Genomic DNA, 16,870 nt, shown 5'->3' on the forward strand with positions numbered 1-16,870 from the left:
CTGTAAATTGTGCTTTAATGTGTAAAGTGCTAAAGAAAAACATCTTGTATTGATTATAGTGAACTTAAATGGTTAAGTTATCAGGCTTGAAAGAAGCTATATTTGTTGTAAAAGGAAGCCTCACTGGCTTGAGGTGAAATCCTTGGTCTGTGTGAGCTGGGTAGAAAATCCTTTTGAGTCTGTGTGGCTTGGGTACTCAGCCAATGGTTGAGTGTATAAGGGAGCTTGGGAAAAGAATCAGTTAGTGGAGAAATCCTTGATCCGTGATCAAGGTAATGGACGTAGGACAGGTTGGTCCAAACCACTATAAATCCTTGTGGTGCTTGTTTGTGTGCATTGTTTCTCTCCCTCTCTCTTGCATCTACATCAAGCAAATCGGTAAAATCTTCTATGGCACATTACCTTTGCTTGTTGCATATTTGTTTTATGTTTGATGCTATTGTGTGATGTACTTAGGATTTGTTTTAGGTTTGTGTTTTATTTGACCACAACCCAATTCACCCCCCCTCTTGGGTTGCATTCGATCCACAGTCTTCAATGAAATCTCATAAAGGTTCTTTATATTAAATTCGTAATTGATCCAATATACTTGGAGGGTCATTCTGCATTGCTGCATATTTGGTTATGTTTTACAAGATGCTGACAATCAAATTCCATTGTAGCCCATAGTATCATCAAGGTCATTAAAAAAAAATTTGAACCAAGGTATCACAAAAAAATCAAGCATGTGATTATTTGATTTGTGAGGTACCATTACCAGGAAGCTGAATCTTATTACTGCCTGAACTAGAAAGGGTAGTTGGTTCTCCAGCATGAGTCCCTCAAAACAGGCTATTTGATAATTCTTCACATTCGTATTCTGGGGCTTCTCATTCACCACAACACAATGAAGATGGAGAACGAAACAATCATCCAGGAACATCGTGTATGAGGATTCTTCATCAGTGAACTTTTCCATTGAAATCTCATTGTAATATCCTTGACATCATTAACCAACTTGTCAAATTTGTTTAATTCTTTAATATTGACTAACTGCTATCATTGAAGTCTTAAGCTTCTCCATCCGTGCAAGCATTGTGCTCCCAACTTCCAGTAGGTGGCAAGGATCGGTGAAGACCCTCCATGGGATCAGAGCATCCCTTTTATCGGTCGTTGTCGACATAATCGTTGGAACCTAATGTTTTTGGGCCTTCATTGCAGTTTGTTGGGGTTCTCCTCATTAAAGAGGGGCAGCCACCGTCCTTGACAAAATGGCTTGGACGGTGGAGTAGTTTACAAATCTATGAACTTGAGTGAAATGCTATAAATGAGAAGAAGAATAAAAGACAAAAAGGAGAGAAGTGAATAGTAAAATTTAATGCATGAAGACACACCTTACTATTTGCATTAATGAATGGGAAGACAATTCCCATTGCATTCCCATTGTCGGTTGCATTGAACAAATGAAGAAGAAAGGAGAGGGGCGCCTGTCAAGGTTGGCACCGACTTCATCTATCACACGGCTTTGACGCGGATGCGGAGAAAACGAGGAAGTCCTTTGCTCTCCTCCATTTCCTATAAATAGGGACGAGGGGGAGAGATTGAAACACAGATTGAACATACAAGTTCAAGAGCTGTGAAGGTGAGAGGTTTTTTTTTTTTTTGGAGTTGTTGGGTTTAGTGCAATCTCTTCAGATGATCCATGAGGTTAGTTCCTTCTTCCATCCTCAATTGATATAATTGTTTTTTCAAGAATAATTTATTTGTGAGGGATTTTGACATATATAAATTTTCAAGTTTTAACCACAATTTAGGAGCAGAGGTTTCATTCAACACATTATACTTTACCTCAGATGCGAGACATAAGCGGATGGGACTTACTGTCTTCATTTCAAGTTCTTCCTAGTCATCATCAGATATGGATTGTGGTTTCTTAACTTTGCCAGACAATGCTTTGAACAACCCTTGTTGCATCAAGATGTCTTTGACCGTGCTTTACCACAAACTGAAGTTATTTTTGTCATAAAAAACTCCATGTCGAACTTACCCATCGAGATTCCTTTTTCAATCATCGTACTACAATTAAGCTGTTACATACGTTTACGCGAACCAAGGCTTTGATACCACTTGTTGGGAAAAGTGCGGAAATCCTTTTCCACCTGTGTGCAAAGAAAACTGGAGAAAATACGGTAGTACATGAATGGTATCACATGAATAGTGATACATGAATAGTAAACGTGAATAGTAACCACGTGTGGGACCCACATTAACACAAAGTGAGAACGTACAAAGAGTTTATAAAAATGATAAAAGCAAACAAACTCACAGACACAAGTGTTTACGTGGTTCGGCAATGCCTACATCCACGTGCGTAATTGGGACTTCTTCAATATGAGAGAACTGAGACAATAATCGTACAAGTAATAACACTTGGATTTAAACCAAACCCAACCCTGTATCCAAAGCCGGATACCCCTTGTACACCCTCTCTCAACTCACACTCTCAAACCCCTGAAGAGATTGCACTAAACCCAATAACTCCAAAAAAAGAAAAAACCTCTTACCTTCACAGCTCTTGAACTTGTATGTTCAATCTGTGTTTCAGCCTCTCCCCCTCGTCCTTATTTATAGGAAATGGAGGAGAGCTAAGGACTTCCTCATTTTCTTCGCACCTGCGTCAAAGCCGCGTGATAGATGAAGTCGGTGCTAACCTTAACAGGTGCCCCTCTCCTTTCTTCTTCATTTGTTCAATGCAATTGACAATGGGAATGCAATGGGAATTGTCTTCCCATTCATTAATGCAAATAGTAAGGTGAGTCTTCATGCATTAAATTTTACTATTCACTTCTCTCCTTCTTGTCTTTTCTTTTTTATTTTATTCTTCTCATTTATAGCATTTCACTCAAGTTCATAGATTTGCAAACTACTCCACCGTCCAAGCCATTTGTCAAGGACGGTGGCTGCCCCTCTTTAATGAGGAGGACCCCAACAAACTCCCTCTCAGACTCACAAGGGGGGACCTGCCATGCCTGCAATGCTTTTGTAAAAATTGTGCTTTACTTTGGGTAAAGCCTTGATCATCATATCTGCTCCGTTCTTGTCAGTATGAATCTTTTCAAACTGCAAATGTTTCTGCTCTAGTACATTTCATATCCAGTGATACCTTACATTGATGTGCTTGGTCTTGTAATGGAAACTTGAATTCTTAGTTATGTGGATAGCACTTTGACTGTCGACGTACTTGTCTTGCTTTAGACCTAGTTCTTGAGTGAACCGCTTCATCCATAACATCTCCTTACAAGCTTCTACAATAACTATGTACTCAGCTTCTGTGGTTGATAAGGCCACACATTTCTGTAACTTGGATTGCCATGACACTGCTCCCCCTACAAAAGTAAAGAGGTATCCTGATGTGGATTTCCTCGAGTCAATATCTCCTCCCATATCTGCATCTGTGTATCCCTGCAACACAGGTTTTCCACCTCCAAAGCACAAACAAGAATTAGTTGGACCTTTAAGATATCTTGTAACCCATTTCACTGCTTCTCAATGCTCTTTGCCTGGGTTAACAAGAAATCTACTTACAACTCCAACTGCATGTGCAATGTCCGGTCTTGTACATACCATGGCATACATCAAGCTCCCTACTGTTGACGAGTAGGGTATATTCTTCATTCCAATTCTTCCTTCTTCAGTTGAGGGGCTCTGGTCACTGCTCAACTTGAAGTGGCATGCAAGTGGAGTACTTACATGCTTTGCTTTGTCCATATTGAACCTTTCAAGTACCTTCTGCACGTACGTTTCTTGTGATAGCCATAGCTTGCCGGCTTTTCGATCACGGGAAATCTTCATCCCTAAGATTTGTCGTGCGTGCCCCAAATCCTTCATGGCAAAGGACTTGCTCAATTCTTGCTTTAACATGTCAAAAACATAGAGCAAAAGAATAATAAAGTTATTTTCTGAAAAGTTCTTAACAAATACACAATGGTCTGATGTTGTTTTTGTATACCCATGATCCATCATGAATGAATCAAATTTCTTGTACCATTACCTTGGTGCTTGTTTCAAACCATATAAGCTTTTTCTTAACCTGCAGACCATGTGTTCCTTACCCTTGACTTTGAAGCTTTCTGGTTGCTCCGTGTAAATTTCTTCCTCTAGATCACCGTGGAGAAAGGTTGTTTTTACATTAAGTTGATGAACTTCCAAGTTCATACTTGCAGCCAGACTTAACATTACTCGTATGGATGACATTTTTATTACGGATGAAAAAATTTCATCAAAGTCAATACTTTTCTTTTGCCCAAAACCTTTCACAACCAACCTTGCTTTGTACCTTGGTTGTGGGTTGTTCTCTTCAGTCTTTAATTTGAACAACCATTTGTTCTTGAGTGTCTTCTTACCCTTAGGTAAACTTACCAGGTCATAGGTATGGTTCTTATGCAGGGAGTCCATCTCCCGCATAGCTTTTAACCATTCAGCCTTGTGCTTATCAGCTTTTGGATCTTCGAAGCACTCTGGTTCACCAACATCTGTTAGTGTAATATATTGATGAGGTGGATACCTGGTAGATTGTTGTCGCTCCCTGGTGGATCTTCTTAACTGGGACTCAACTGGTGGCTCTTAAGTCACCTGCTCCTCCTGTTCACCATCATTGGTACCATCTGTAGGAGCATCATTTTCACCATCGACATCACCGGTTGCATCTTCAACGCCATCTTGCGCATCTACCCCATCATCATGTGCCATGGATGGAGAATCTGGATCAAAATCCATAAGGTCATCAATGAACGACTGAGATTTTTCAATCTTGTCAAAGTCTTCAATTGTTTGGTCTTTAAGAAAGACCACATCTCTGCTTTTGATTACCTTCTTCTCAACCGGATCCCAAACCTGTAACCAAACTTATCATTAGCATATCTTAAGAAAATGCATTGTTTAGATTTGTCATCAAGTTTGGACCGTTTGTCTCCTGGAACGTGCACGAACGCTCTGCAACCGACCACCTTCAGATGGTTGTAGGATAGGTCTTTTCCGCTCCATACCCGATCAGGAATATCTCCATTCAAAGGAGATGATGGAGATAAATTAATCAAGCAAACGGCTGTCCGCATGGCTTCTCCCCAGTATCATCGTGCCAATTTTGCATGTGAAAGCATGCATCGGATTCTTTCTATAATGGTGCGGTTCATCCTTTCAGCTACACCAGTATGCCGTGGGGTCTTGGGAACTGTTTGTTCATGTCGAATTCCATGGTCTTTGCAGTACTCTTCAAATGGACCAATGTCCTCACCACCATTATCAGTATGAATGCATTTGAGAGGTTTTCCTGTTTCTCTTTCAACAGTAACATGAAATTGTTTAAATACACCAAAAACTTGATCTTTAGTTTTTAATGCAAATGCCTACACTTTTCTAGATGCATCATCTATGAAAGTAACAAAATAAGACGCATCACCAACTGATTTTACTTTCATAGGTCCACAGACATCAAAATGTACCAATTCTAAGACGTCTCTTTTCCTTTGGGGAGAACTTTTGTTGAAGGTAACTCGGTGTTGTTTACCAACTAAACAATGAACACAGCGGTTTAGGGACGTACCTTTAATGTTTGGTAAAAGATTACCTTTTGTGAGAATTTGCATCCCTTTCTCACTCATGTGGCCAAGTTGCCGATGCCACACGTCCGTAGTGGATTCATCCTCCGTTGTGTTTATTTCAACCTTGCAAATTTGCACTTTTGTTTTGTACAAAGTGCAACACTTACTTCCCTTTGCCATCACAAGAGATCCTTTGGTAAGCTTCCATCGACCGTTACCAAAGTGATTGTGATAAAGGTTCTAAGACTTGGGTCTCGGTGGCATCTCAGCCAAGCCAGAAACCGAGTCGAGTCGAGATCTGTCCGAGATCTTGGCGAGTTGCTGCATTTTATTTTTTTTTTTACTCGGACCCCCAACTCGGTGGGTTTTACACATATTTTGGGTCTGAAACTTGGTTTTCAGCCTATTTCAGGCCATTTAAACATAATGACATGCCCAGATTTGCCAAAAAACAAGTCCAAAAATGAGTTTTACTTTGGAATCCTATAAATAGGTGATGATTCTTATTCTTGGACTGTTGGAGTTGAATCCTCACTGTAGCACTTGAATCTCACTTCAAACAATGCAATCCACCTAAGATTTGAAAGAAAGAGGAAGAAATTTGAGGGAGAGAGTTGTTTGAGTGTTTTCCCCTTTGTTTAGAGAGCTATGGACAGAACTATTGACATTTTCGAGTTCTGTCCGTTGGCCTCTTTTAATAAAAATGGGCACATGGATGGGTAATTAAAATGGGTAAAAACCATGTTCTAACCCGATACCGAGATCTCGGCGAGATGTTGAACTTTTAAAACTAAAAAAAAAACTGGAAAAAATGTGTATCGAGACAATACCAAGATCTCGCCGAGAAAGTGTAATTTTAGAATGCGTATGGCGTCTCGTCTCGGGATCTCATGAAACCGAGAAAATCGGCGAGATCTTGGCGAGATCTCGCGAGTTCTCGAACCATGATTGGGATATCCTTCTTCATCTAATTTTCCTGTAGAGATTAAATTTAAACGGACGTCTGGTATATACCTCACGTCCTTGAGAACCAATTTACAGCCAACATTTGTTTCAATGCTTACATCACCCATCCCCATAAGTTTTGAGGTGCCACTGTTGCCCATTTTTACAACACCAAAATTACCCATTTTAAGAGAAGTAAAAAATTCTTTGTGAGGGGTAACATGGTAAGATGCACCTGAATCGATGACCCAGCTTGAGTCATTGCATGCGAGGGTGAGACAAGATTTTTCACAGCTCGAGATGATGACAATGTCTCCATCTAAGCTCACGGCAGTGGTGTCGTTTTCTTCTTTCTTGTCATCCTAGTTCTCTCTTTTTGCTTTGAGCTTTCTGTAGTCCTTTTTCATATGTCCTACCTTTTTGCAGTAGTAACATGTGATCCTTCCTTTTGACTTGGATCTTCTCTGTGACTTCTCACGATCTTGTGGTCTTCTGGTTCTGCTTCTCCCTCGGCTTTCCGTGACAAGTGCCTCTTGCTGAGACAACCTCAAAGATTTTCTCCTTGTCTCATTTTCCAATAAAGCCGTTGTCACCTCATCAACTTCGAGAGTGTCTTTTCTAATCAATAGGGTAATCACTAGTGTATCAAATGAAGATGGAAGAGAAGCCAAAAGAAGAAGAGCTTTATCCTCATCTTCAATTTTTATTTCAAGGTTTAACAGTTGAGTAACAATTCTATTAAAAACATTTAGATGATCCATGAGGTTAGTTCCTTCTTTCATCCTCAATTGATATAATTGTTTTTTCAAAAACAATTTATTTGTGAGGGATTTTGACATATATAAACTTTCAATTTTTAACCACAATTTAAGAGCAGAGGTTTCATTCAACACATTATACTTTACCTCAAGTACGAGACATAAGCGGATGGTACTTACTGTCTTCATTTCATGTTCTTCCCAGTCATCATCAGACATGGATTGTGGTTTATTGGCTTTGCCAGACAATGCTTTGAACAACCCTTGTTGCACCAAGATGTCTTTGACCGTGCTTTGCCACAAACTGAAGTTATTTTTGCTATAAAAAAGCTCCATGTCGAACTTATCCATTGAGATTCCTTTTCCAGTCATCGTATTGCAATCAAGCTTTTACACATGTTCACGCGAGCCAAGGTTCTGATACCACTTGTTGGGAAAAGTGCGGAAATCCTTTTCCACCTGTGTGCAAAGAAAATTGGAGAAAATACGGCAGTACTTGAATAGTAATTGTGAATAGTGTTATGTGAATAGTAAACGTGAATAGTGACCACGTGTGGAACCCACGTTAACACAAAGTGAGAGCGTACAAAGAGCGTATAAAAATGATAAAAGCAAACAAACTCACAGACACAAGTGCTTACGTGGTTCGACAATGCCTACATCCACGGGCGTAATTAGGACTTCTTCAATATGAGAGAATTGAGACAATAATCGTATAAGTAATGACACTTGGATTTAAACCAAACCCAACACTATATCCAAAGCCGGATACCCCTTGTACACCCTCTCTCAACTCATACTCTCAAACCCCTGAAGAGATTGCACTAAACCCAATAGTTTGATGGATTTTTTCTGATCCAAAATCACTAGCAATCACTCTGGACCTCATTGGAACCTAATGTTTTTGGGCCTTCATTTCAGTTTGATGGATTTTTTCCTGATCCAAAATCACTAGCAATCACTCTGGACTGGAGCTTGGTCTCTTTGTGATCGTAGTACTCAATCTTTGTTCCTCATCTATCAGTCATAGTTGTCAAAGCGTTGTCTATGCGTCACTTAGGTGTCCAGGCAGAAAATCTGGGCCAAAGCAAGCTGTTGCATTATTGCCCATGACACTTTGGTGTCGGCAGCACATGCTCACCCCTGCGACTCGACAGTTGACTCCCCTACTCCTGAGAAGAAACCAACAACGGAAATACTGCCACTGCCATAGCAGCAGTGGCAGCAACGTAATACTAGAAGAAGATGAAGATGGAAGGAGGGGGAGGTGGAAGAATGGAAGATTGAAGAAGCAGTAGTAATGGCAGCCAAACAATTGCCGCTAATGAAGAGCTGTTGCCGGGGCCACTGCCACATCATCATTGCTATCATAAAAGAAAAAAAGAAGAAGAAGAAAGAGGAGGGAGCATACCTGTTTGAGTTTCCAGTGCCGCTGCCACTCCATTCAATGTTGTCGCAGCCTTGTCGAGAACATGCAGCCATAGAGTCGCAATTATGCATATAAGCACATTTCAGTGAGGATGAATGGTTTTTGCTCCGCTATTCCCTTGGACCTTCGGTCCCGCTTCTAGAATTGATCGAGAATGCCCTCAACTCCCCCCTTCTTTAAGATGATGTTTGTTTATCTTATTTTATAGTGAAAATTATGTGTACACCCCTGTACTTTGCCTAAAACATTAATAAATCCGAGGTTTCCAATAACCACCTTGTACACCCCCTCATTTAGAAAAAAAAAAAAAAACACAAAAGAAGGATCCAGATCCTCTACTGCCGAGCTGCCCGGCAGGACTGTGCTGCCTAGATACGGTGCTGCGCGCAATGACCGCATTATCCCTACTCGGACAAAGCATTTGGGCAGGGGTAAGGCAGACATTGCGCTCAACACCATGTCTGGGCAGCACGATCCTGCTGGGCAGCTCGGCAGTAGAGGATCCAAATTGCAAAAATAACAGTCCATTAGCAACTCAACGTTAAGACATGACGTGGAGGATAATTTGGACATGAAATGGCTCTTATACCCTCCTGTGTCTGAGTCTCCTCCCCCACTTTGGCAACCGACCTTCTCCCTCTCCGGCTCTGCAACTCTCTCCTTCCCCTCTGGCCCCCTCTCAGTTTCTCTCACTCTCCAACCGGCAAAAGCAGAACCGGCATTCCTTCTCCAAGACGAGGCCAATAAGGCCCTCCTCCTCGACCCAAAAGACTCCACCGCTCACATCCTCAAAGCCCTACCTCTTGATCCGCAGGGCCACGAATCTTCTCAGATCAATCGGTATCGCTCTCTCTGCACCAGCCGTCAAGACTCTCTCCGAAATATCAGACTCACACTTCCTCTGGTGTTCTTGAATTGGCTCCTCAAAGCTTCTGCTCTGATTTTAAAACATCTTGTGGCTGAACATCGATGAATATGGGAAAAACGGTTTGACCATTGGATAAATGGCATTCCCCTATCTCAGAAAGTTCCAATAGGCAATATATGCTATCTGCGTAGTGTTCAGATAAGACAGGAATCAAGATTCTGGACCCTCGGATTGCTCTTAGAAGCGATGGGAAAATCTCTTCTCCTTCCCAAAGTTCTTTGCTCTCTATGAAGGCTAAATTCCTTCTCTTGTTAAAGAATCGTAAAAGTTTTCGCGAGTATCTACAGCTCTGAAATTAATAAACACATCGTAAGAAGAAGGCTGGCGGGAGAAAGCAGATGAAGACGTAGCCCGTGATGATGAAGCCATGAACTTGCAGTTGCAGAGATATTGGGGAATGGGCAGCCCTCTTCTTTTTTCTTGTTAGACTTGAGGAGCTTCATTGCTACAAAAAGTGAATTTGAAAGTCTAATCTGTGCATGTGAAGGTGTTTTCTTTTTATCTCCTTGCCAGAAAAGGATGCGTTTCTTCTGGAAGCTGCATGAAGACAAACACAGTTAACCTTTTAATGGTACTAATGCCGTGCCATAGCTAAACAGTTGTCCTATAGCAGTTCTGCTACTTGTCTGTCTCATTTTCTCTTCCTTTGTTGGATATGGCGGAAGAAACGAAATTTTGGGTCGTCCGTTGCCCTAAGTGTGAGAATCTGCTGCCGGAGCTACCAGATTACACGGTCCTATGCTTGATTGAAGCTTTTTGGGTAGAACAGAGACACAGATTTGGGGAAGACGATGGTTATTGGTTTGTTAAGGGTGTTATGAAAGGGTATAATAGTCATTTCATGTACAAAGTATACTCCATGTCATCACTTAATGTTGAGTTGCTAACGGACTGTTATTGTTTGTGTGTTTTTAAAAAACAAGGGGGTGTACAAGGTGGTTATTGGAAACCTCGGCTGTATTAATGTTTTAGCAAAGTACATGGGAAGTATAATTTTCCCTATCTATTATATTAATTCCCTCAACCCTCTCCCCTTTCTTTAATTAATATTTGTGGCAGAGTCTATTGAGGATACCCTCAATCCCCCCTTTCTTTAATAAGAGATTTGTTTATCTTATTTAAATATTAATATTCTATTTTATTATAACCAAAAGGACCTCGGCGCAATGTTAAGGCTGCTCCATGCGACCTAGTGGACGCGGGTTTGAGCTTGGAAACAGCCTCTCGGCGAAGCAGGGGTAAAGCTGTGTACGTTATGACCCTCCCCAGACCTCGCAGTGGCAGGAGCCTCCTGAACTTGGTACGCCCTTTTTTTTAATATTCTATTTTATTATAACCAAAAGGAACAAGAGTAAAAATTAATGTATAAGTAAGGCTTCCAAAGTCTTTCTGGACAATTTAAGATTGAGATGATGACAAAGCTTATGAGAATACATTAAAAACATACTAAAGCACCTAGGCTGGCGCCTTGTCTCCTAAGCACTTAGCTGGTCCTCGAGCACCTTGGATTGCCTTGCACTTTGACAACTATGATAACAGTAGCCTTGGTATTGCATCTGCAACCTTCTTTTTCTTTCCTCATTCTAATGAAATTAACTTCATTGCCATTAACAGCTTCAGTTCACAACTACTGCCTCTGCTAGCTTCATGGGCTTTTTCTATGACTGCCTGCCTTTTCTCTGATCACTTAGACTATGGGAACAGGATATCTTTCATTTATGCCGGTTGTCGCTAAATGCACAGCTAATTGCAATTGTAAATTTGCATTTGTATTTTATAAGATGGCTGAAAGTAGGGCAATATTTACTTTGCCCTTGTATCAAACTTGATATGTGTTTCCATCATTTTGGCCATCCAGATGACTCTATTTTTCTTGTAGTCTCTCTCAATGCTGCCTTTAACTTCTAGATACTCGTTTGGATTTGGAACCAAATTGGTAGTGAAATCATTGAAGAGGTCAGACACCTGTTCGTCAGTTCCAAGTAAGTTAAGGAGTATGCCCTTTGGCTCTGTTCCTTTACTTCTTCAGCATGATCAATAAGTGCATCCATGAAACAGATGCAAGAGGCAAATGTATATTCATTAGGGAAATCAGGCATGCTTTGTAGGCAACCAAGTTCAAGAATATAGACTTGGTAAAGTTGTCGACAACAATTGGAAGAGGTAACAGATCTCCATGAAAGCTGTGAGTTTTGAAACTAACAGCCTTCAAGTTTGGACTAGTGCTTGTCTTGCATCCAATCCCCCCAAGACTAAGCTCAATGACTGAACGGAATGACTGCCAGTTATCAAATGCCTGTGGAGATTTCAGCTGAAGCACTGTGCCAACAAGCTCGTTCCAAAGAAGGTCAAGGAGACGAGGGGGATGATCATGTTTCTCCATGGAATGGTGGCTTTTGGACATAGTTTGCTTCTTGATGGATATGTGGACCAACTATTCTCCTCCCATTTCCAGGGATGTTCAAGCTCAACAAGGCCTGGAGAACTACAAAGGGAATTTGGTTCTCCAGTAAGAACGTGTCACTTGATACAAAAGCCGTTTGGTAGTTATTACTCTTTGTATCCTCGAGCTTGTCTTTCACCATGCAATCAATGAAATGGAGAAGAAAACAACTGTTCAGGAATATCATGCTCATGAATTCTTTGTCGCTGAACCAAGCTATCGATTCCTCGTCATTACACTCCCTTGCATCACGAGCCACCTCATCGAATTTGTAGAATTCTTCAAGGTCTCTACCCAAGACCAACTGCTTTGCTATTGTGATCTTCAGCTTCTCCAAAATTGCAAGCTTGGGGTTGCTATGGAGGTAAGCTTTTTTTTTTCATTTTCAGAAGTAATTCACGAGATCGTGCACCCTTCTTTCCTAGTTTTTAGTTTGAAAGCAAACAGGAGAATTTGTCCTGGAAGCGGAAGAGCTACTTAAACTCCGTGAAACCCTCACAAGGGTTTATGTACAAAGAATGGGAAAGCCACAAGAACCTAGATTCCAAATGAACAAATTCAAACTCGAAAAGGATCTTTCTGATTCTCGAAGAATCAGGGGCAAAGGGATTGATCGAGAAAGACCTCTTGTTCTTATTTTTCTATGAAACAATTGATTGAGTTTGATTACCCAACTTAATCTTAATTAGTAGTACCTCTAGAGTCTCCCCATACTACGAGGGAAAGAGAAAATGTAAAGACTACCATTAAAGCAGCCCAAGCGAGGCTTACTATATCCATGTAAATTATGTCCCCTATCTCTATGAATATGAAAGAATTATTCCGTTATGTTTTATTTTATTAATAACTAATATAATAAATGGGGTTGCTCCCTCAGCAAAACTGGGATAAAGTTGAGCCAAAAGATACCGATTCAAGATAAATTCATGAGGAAGTGGGATTTCTTTAGGATCTACTCCAGCGTCTAGAAATTGGTTCACAACTTATCAATGGATATAACCCTTTTTGTATGAATAGTTTATCGGTCTGGACGTGGATGTTTCTATTTGGACATCTTGTTTGGGCTACTGGATTTATGTTCTTAATTTCCTGGCGTGGATATTGGCAGGAATTGATTGAAATTAAAGACCAAATGAGACCACCATAGTATCAAAGCATTCCTTGTTTTTGTTGAAGTTATGCAGAATAGCTGGAACCTTGTGTATTTGGGGCTTTCTTGGAGATTGATGCGTTTCTTGCCGGCCACTGTCGGTCAGTATCGTCAGCAACCACTGTCTGGGAGCTTGATATCTCTATGTTAACAGAAGTCTTTCTCTCACACCCACAACCATAATGACAGGTTTGTTATTGCCTCTACTTGCTTGTTGTATTTCTTCCATGATCTTCTTGTCTTGGGCATCTTTAATGCAGAAACTAAATGGCTTTCTCTAATGCCAGCCAGGAATCGGTGGCTTCTCTTTTGCTAGGGAAGTAGTTCCACTTCCAAGGCAGGTATAAGGATTAGACTTTAAAGGATCAATTGCAATGTACTTACTTCTTGATGGTTCTTTTATGGGTTCTGCGTTTTCCAAAATTCACATTGGCTTCCTTTCTCTGAAATGTGCCTTACGTGTCCTCGCTGCTTAACAGTTATATAAAATTAGGAGACATCATCTCCACTAGGAGTAAAGGAGAGTTTAGGAAGAGAGCAGCCATTAAGTTTCTGCCGCAAAGAGGGATGGTCTGGTCATTCTGAACTCTTGAATCTTATCATTACATTTTCAGGGGAGTTTGTTCTGGTCAGTTCCTTGATCTCCCTCATTAGGAAACTTACTATCCTAATTAACTTTCATAAAAAGCATTATCCTAAAACTAACTAAAATCTCTCAACTTTGACACAGTTAATTATGAGACTAAAGGAAAGCCAGATAATTACGACAACGCCAATTCCTTCTTATGGTTATGTTGATGGGTGTTAGATTTTGAAATCACTCATTTTAACTTTGTGTACTGACACTAATAGCTAAAAATTAAAAAGAAAAGAAAGAAAACAATTAATATAATTGAAATTCATTCCACCAGCAAACTACTTAATAAACATATGGGAAAAAAGGCTCTCTGAGCCTAAGGCATATGCCTAATTAAAAGATCAGTGTAAGAGGATCTAGAGGACCCTGCTTGCTCAGAGAAGAACCCTCTCCCTAAACATATTTGAATGCTGTTTTAAACTTTGAATAGTAATGATGTATGAAATAGAAAATGGCAAAAATGGAAATTGGAACACATTAACCCAACCTTTGTAAGGGGAGATGCAGGTGATTTCTTTTAGACTCTTAATAAATCATTGTAAGGGGAGGTTGATCTAATTAATGTACGTTGTGAAGAAATGTTCTAGAAATACAATGTGGAAGTGCTATGGATGAAATTGCAGGCTGTCAAAGTAGCACCCTCTTGCAAAATACAGACCATTCTATGCAAAAGGAGCTGCTCATTTGGAGGACATTGGACTCCAAATGAACAGGCTTTTTTGTTCCCGTTATACCCTCATTCAACCACATATTATTGGCTCTTTCAATGGATACCTATAATATTATGCTGGAGGCATATGGAAATTGCTAATCTTGCAGAGTCGGTGATTTCACATTCCAATCACAGGCAGGAATAAAATCATTTCTTATTTAGGGTACGAGAACGCTAACCGGTCGTGTAGTCCCTGCACTAGTGCAGGAGCCAATGAGAGTACGCGTAGAGGTATTGGTTTGGATGGGATTTTCGATTTCACTAGAGGTTGAATGGTCTTTTTGTGCACTGTTGTGTCGGTGCAGTAACTACACGACCGGTTAGCTTTTTTTTTTCTTTCAATTTATCCTTTCTATTTTATGATGCAGCAAACCCAAATCGCTTCATTTTCCCAAACTTTTTTAATGGGGAAACCAGGAGGGTAATTTTTAGGAAAAAACTTAGATTATTCTTTGAAGGAAGAGGGTTTTTGGGGACAGAAATATATATATATATATATATTTTGAAGGACAATCCTAATCAAGAGCCAATGGCTACAGCCTACAGTTAAGAGTGGGAAGGGAAGGGAAGGGAAGGGGCTAAGACAAGCTAACAGATCTCCTCGGGAACAGAATCTCAATAGAGGGAGGATAAATATGAAACGATATTATTATCCAACAAAGACATTCAGAAAACAAGATCAATAACACGCCTGAAATATAGATAAAAATATGGTCCCAATTTCATCTTTGGGCCGGGAGGGGAAGGGAAGACATCGACTTTATTATCAAGTTCAGATTAAGTGTAGTCAATCATCATCTAACACTAGTAGTGAGAGGGTGATCAATTAGGGCTTCTTGGAGCTGTCTTTGTTGTTGTTGTTGCGAGGGAAGACTGTGTAATATGTTTGAACCATGGTAAGCAGGAGAGCCAATGCAGTAGCAACTAAGGCAATGACAGTCCATGGGTTACGGAAATATTTCTCTCGCAAATTAGTCATGCAAGAAGTCCTTGCAATGACATTTCGCCATTGGTTGTAGTACATCTCAATGCTGCAGTAAACATCTCGATACTCATTTGGATTTGGAACCAAGTTGGTAGCCAAACCATTGAAGTGATCAGCCACCTCTTCGTCGTTTCTAACTAAGTTAAGGAGTATGCCCTTTGATCTCAGCTCTTTCACATCTTCGGCATCATCAATAAGTCCATCCATGAAACAGATGTAAGAGTTAACTGTTAAGTCATTAGGGAAATCAGGGCATGCTTCATAGGCAGCAAAGTTCAAGAGCATAGTCATAGTTAAGTCATCCCCAACAATTGGAGGAAGGAACAGATCTCCATTCAAGTTGTTGAACCTAACATCCTTCAAGCTTGAACTATTCCCTTTATTGAATTTAATCCGCCCAGCCCTAAGTTCTGTGACTGAACGGAACGTATACCACGTATACAAGCTGCCTGATGTCTGTGGAGATTTCGGCTGTAGTACTGTGCCAACAAGCTCGTTCCGAAGAAGGTCAAGGATATGAGGGGGATGATCACGTTTCTCCATGGAATGTCGGTAATAGAGAATACTTTGCATCTTGATGAATTTGTGGACCACCTCTTCTCCGTCATTTCCAGGAATGTTCAAGCTCATCAATGCCTGGAGAACTACAAAGGGGATTTGGTTCTCCAACAAGAATATGTCTCTTATTACAAAAGCTATTTGGTAGTTATGCATCTTTGTATCCTCGAGCTTGTTTTTCATCAGGCAATCAATGAAATGGAGGAGAAAACAACTGTCCAGGAACATCATGCTAATGAATTCTGCGTTGCTGAACCGAGCGATTGATTCCTCATCATAACACTCCCTCGCATCATGAGCCACCTCATCGAATTTGTAGAAATCTTTAAGGTCTCTCCCCATGACCAACTGCTTTGCTATTGTGATCTTGAGCTTCTCCAACATTGCAAGCTTCGGGTTGCCATGGTGATAAGGACCAAATGTGACCACCATAGGATCAAAGTGTTCCTTGTTTTTCTTGATGTCACGCAGAATTGCTGGAACCTTGTGCATTCGGGGCTTTCTCGGAGATTGATGTGTTTCTTGCTGGCCACTGTCGGCCAATACCATCAGCAAACACTCAGGCTGGGAGCTCGATATCTCCATGTTAATAGGAGTCGTTCTCTCACACCCATCAGCCATAATGGCAGGTTTGATGTTGCCTCTGCTTTCTTGTTGGATTTCTTCCATGATCTTCTTGTCTTGGGCATCTTTAATATAGAAACTAAATGGCTTTCTTTAATGCTAGCCAGGAATCTGTGGCTTTC

At 40.6% G+C, this 16,870-nt stretch overlaps 1 protein-coding gene and 1 long non-coding RNA gene across 2 annotated transcripts; one reads left to right on the forward strand and one right to left on the reverse strand.

The window, feature by feature from the left end:
• The first annotated feature begins 728 nt into the window (after positions 1 to 728).
• LOC122643540 lies at positions 729 to 12,522 on the forward strand. The gene is made up of 3 exons (XR_006330180.1): positions 729 to 742; positions 3,306 to 3,310; positions 12,452 to 12,522. It is a non-coding gene; the product is annotated as an uncharacterized LOC122643540 (long non-coding RNA).
• A 2,885-nt stretch (positions 12,523 to 15,407) lies between these two features.
• On the reverse strand, positions 15,408 to 16,870 carry LOC122643393 (UPF0481 protein At3g47200-like). The gene has a single exon (XM_043837017.1). The coding sequence runs from the start codon at positions 16,791 to 16,793 to the stop codon at positions 15,408 to 15,410; it is 1,386 nt and encodes a 461-aa protein (XP_043692952.1). The 5' UTR covers positions 16,794 to 16,870.

Source organism: Telopea speciosissima, chromosome 10 (assembly GCF_018873765.1).
Source record: "Telopea speciosissima isolate NSW1024214 ecotype Mountain lineage chromosome 10, Tspe_v1, whole genome shotgun sequence".
NCBI classification, from domain to species: domain Eukaryota; kingdom Viridiplantae; phylum Streptophyta; class Magnoliopsida; order Proteales; family Proteaceae; genus Telopea; species Telopea speciosissima.

Coding starts and splice junctions, on each gene's coding strand:
- LOC122643393 (XM_043837017.1), bottom strand. CDS start 16,793: ATGGAAGAAATCCAACAAGAAAGCAGAGGCAACATCAAACCTGCCATT.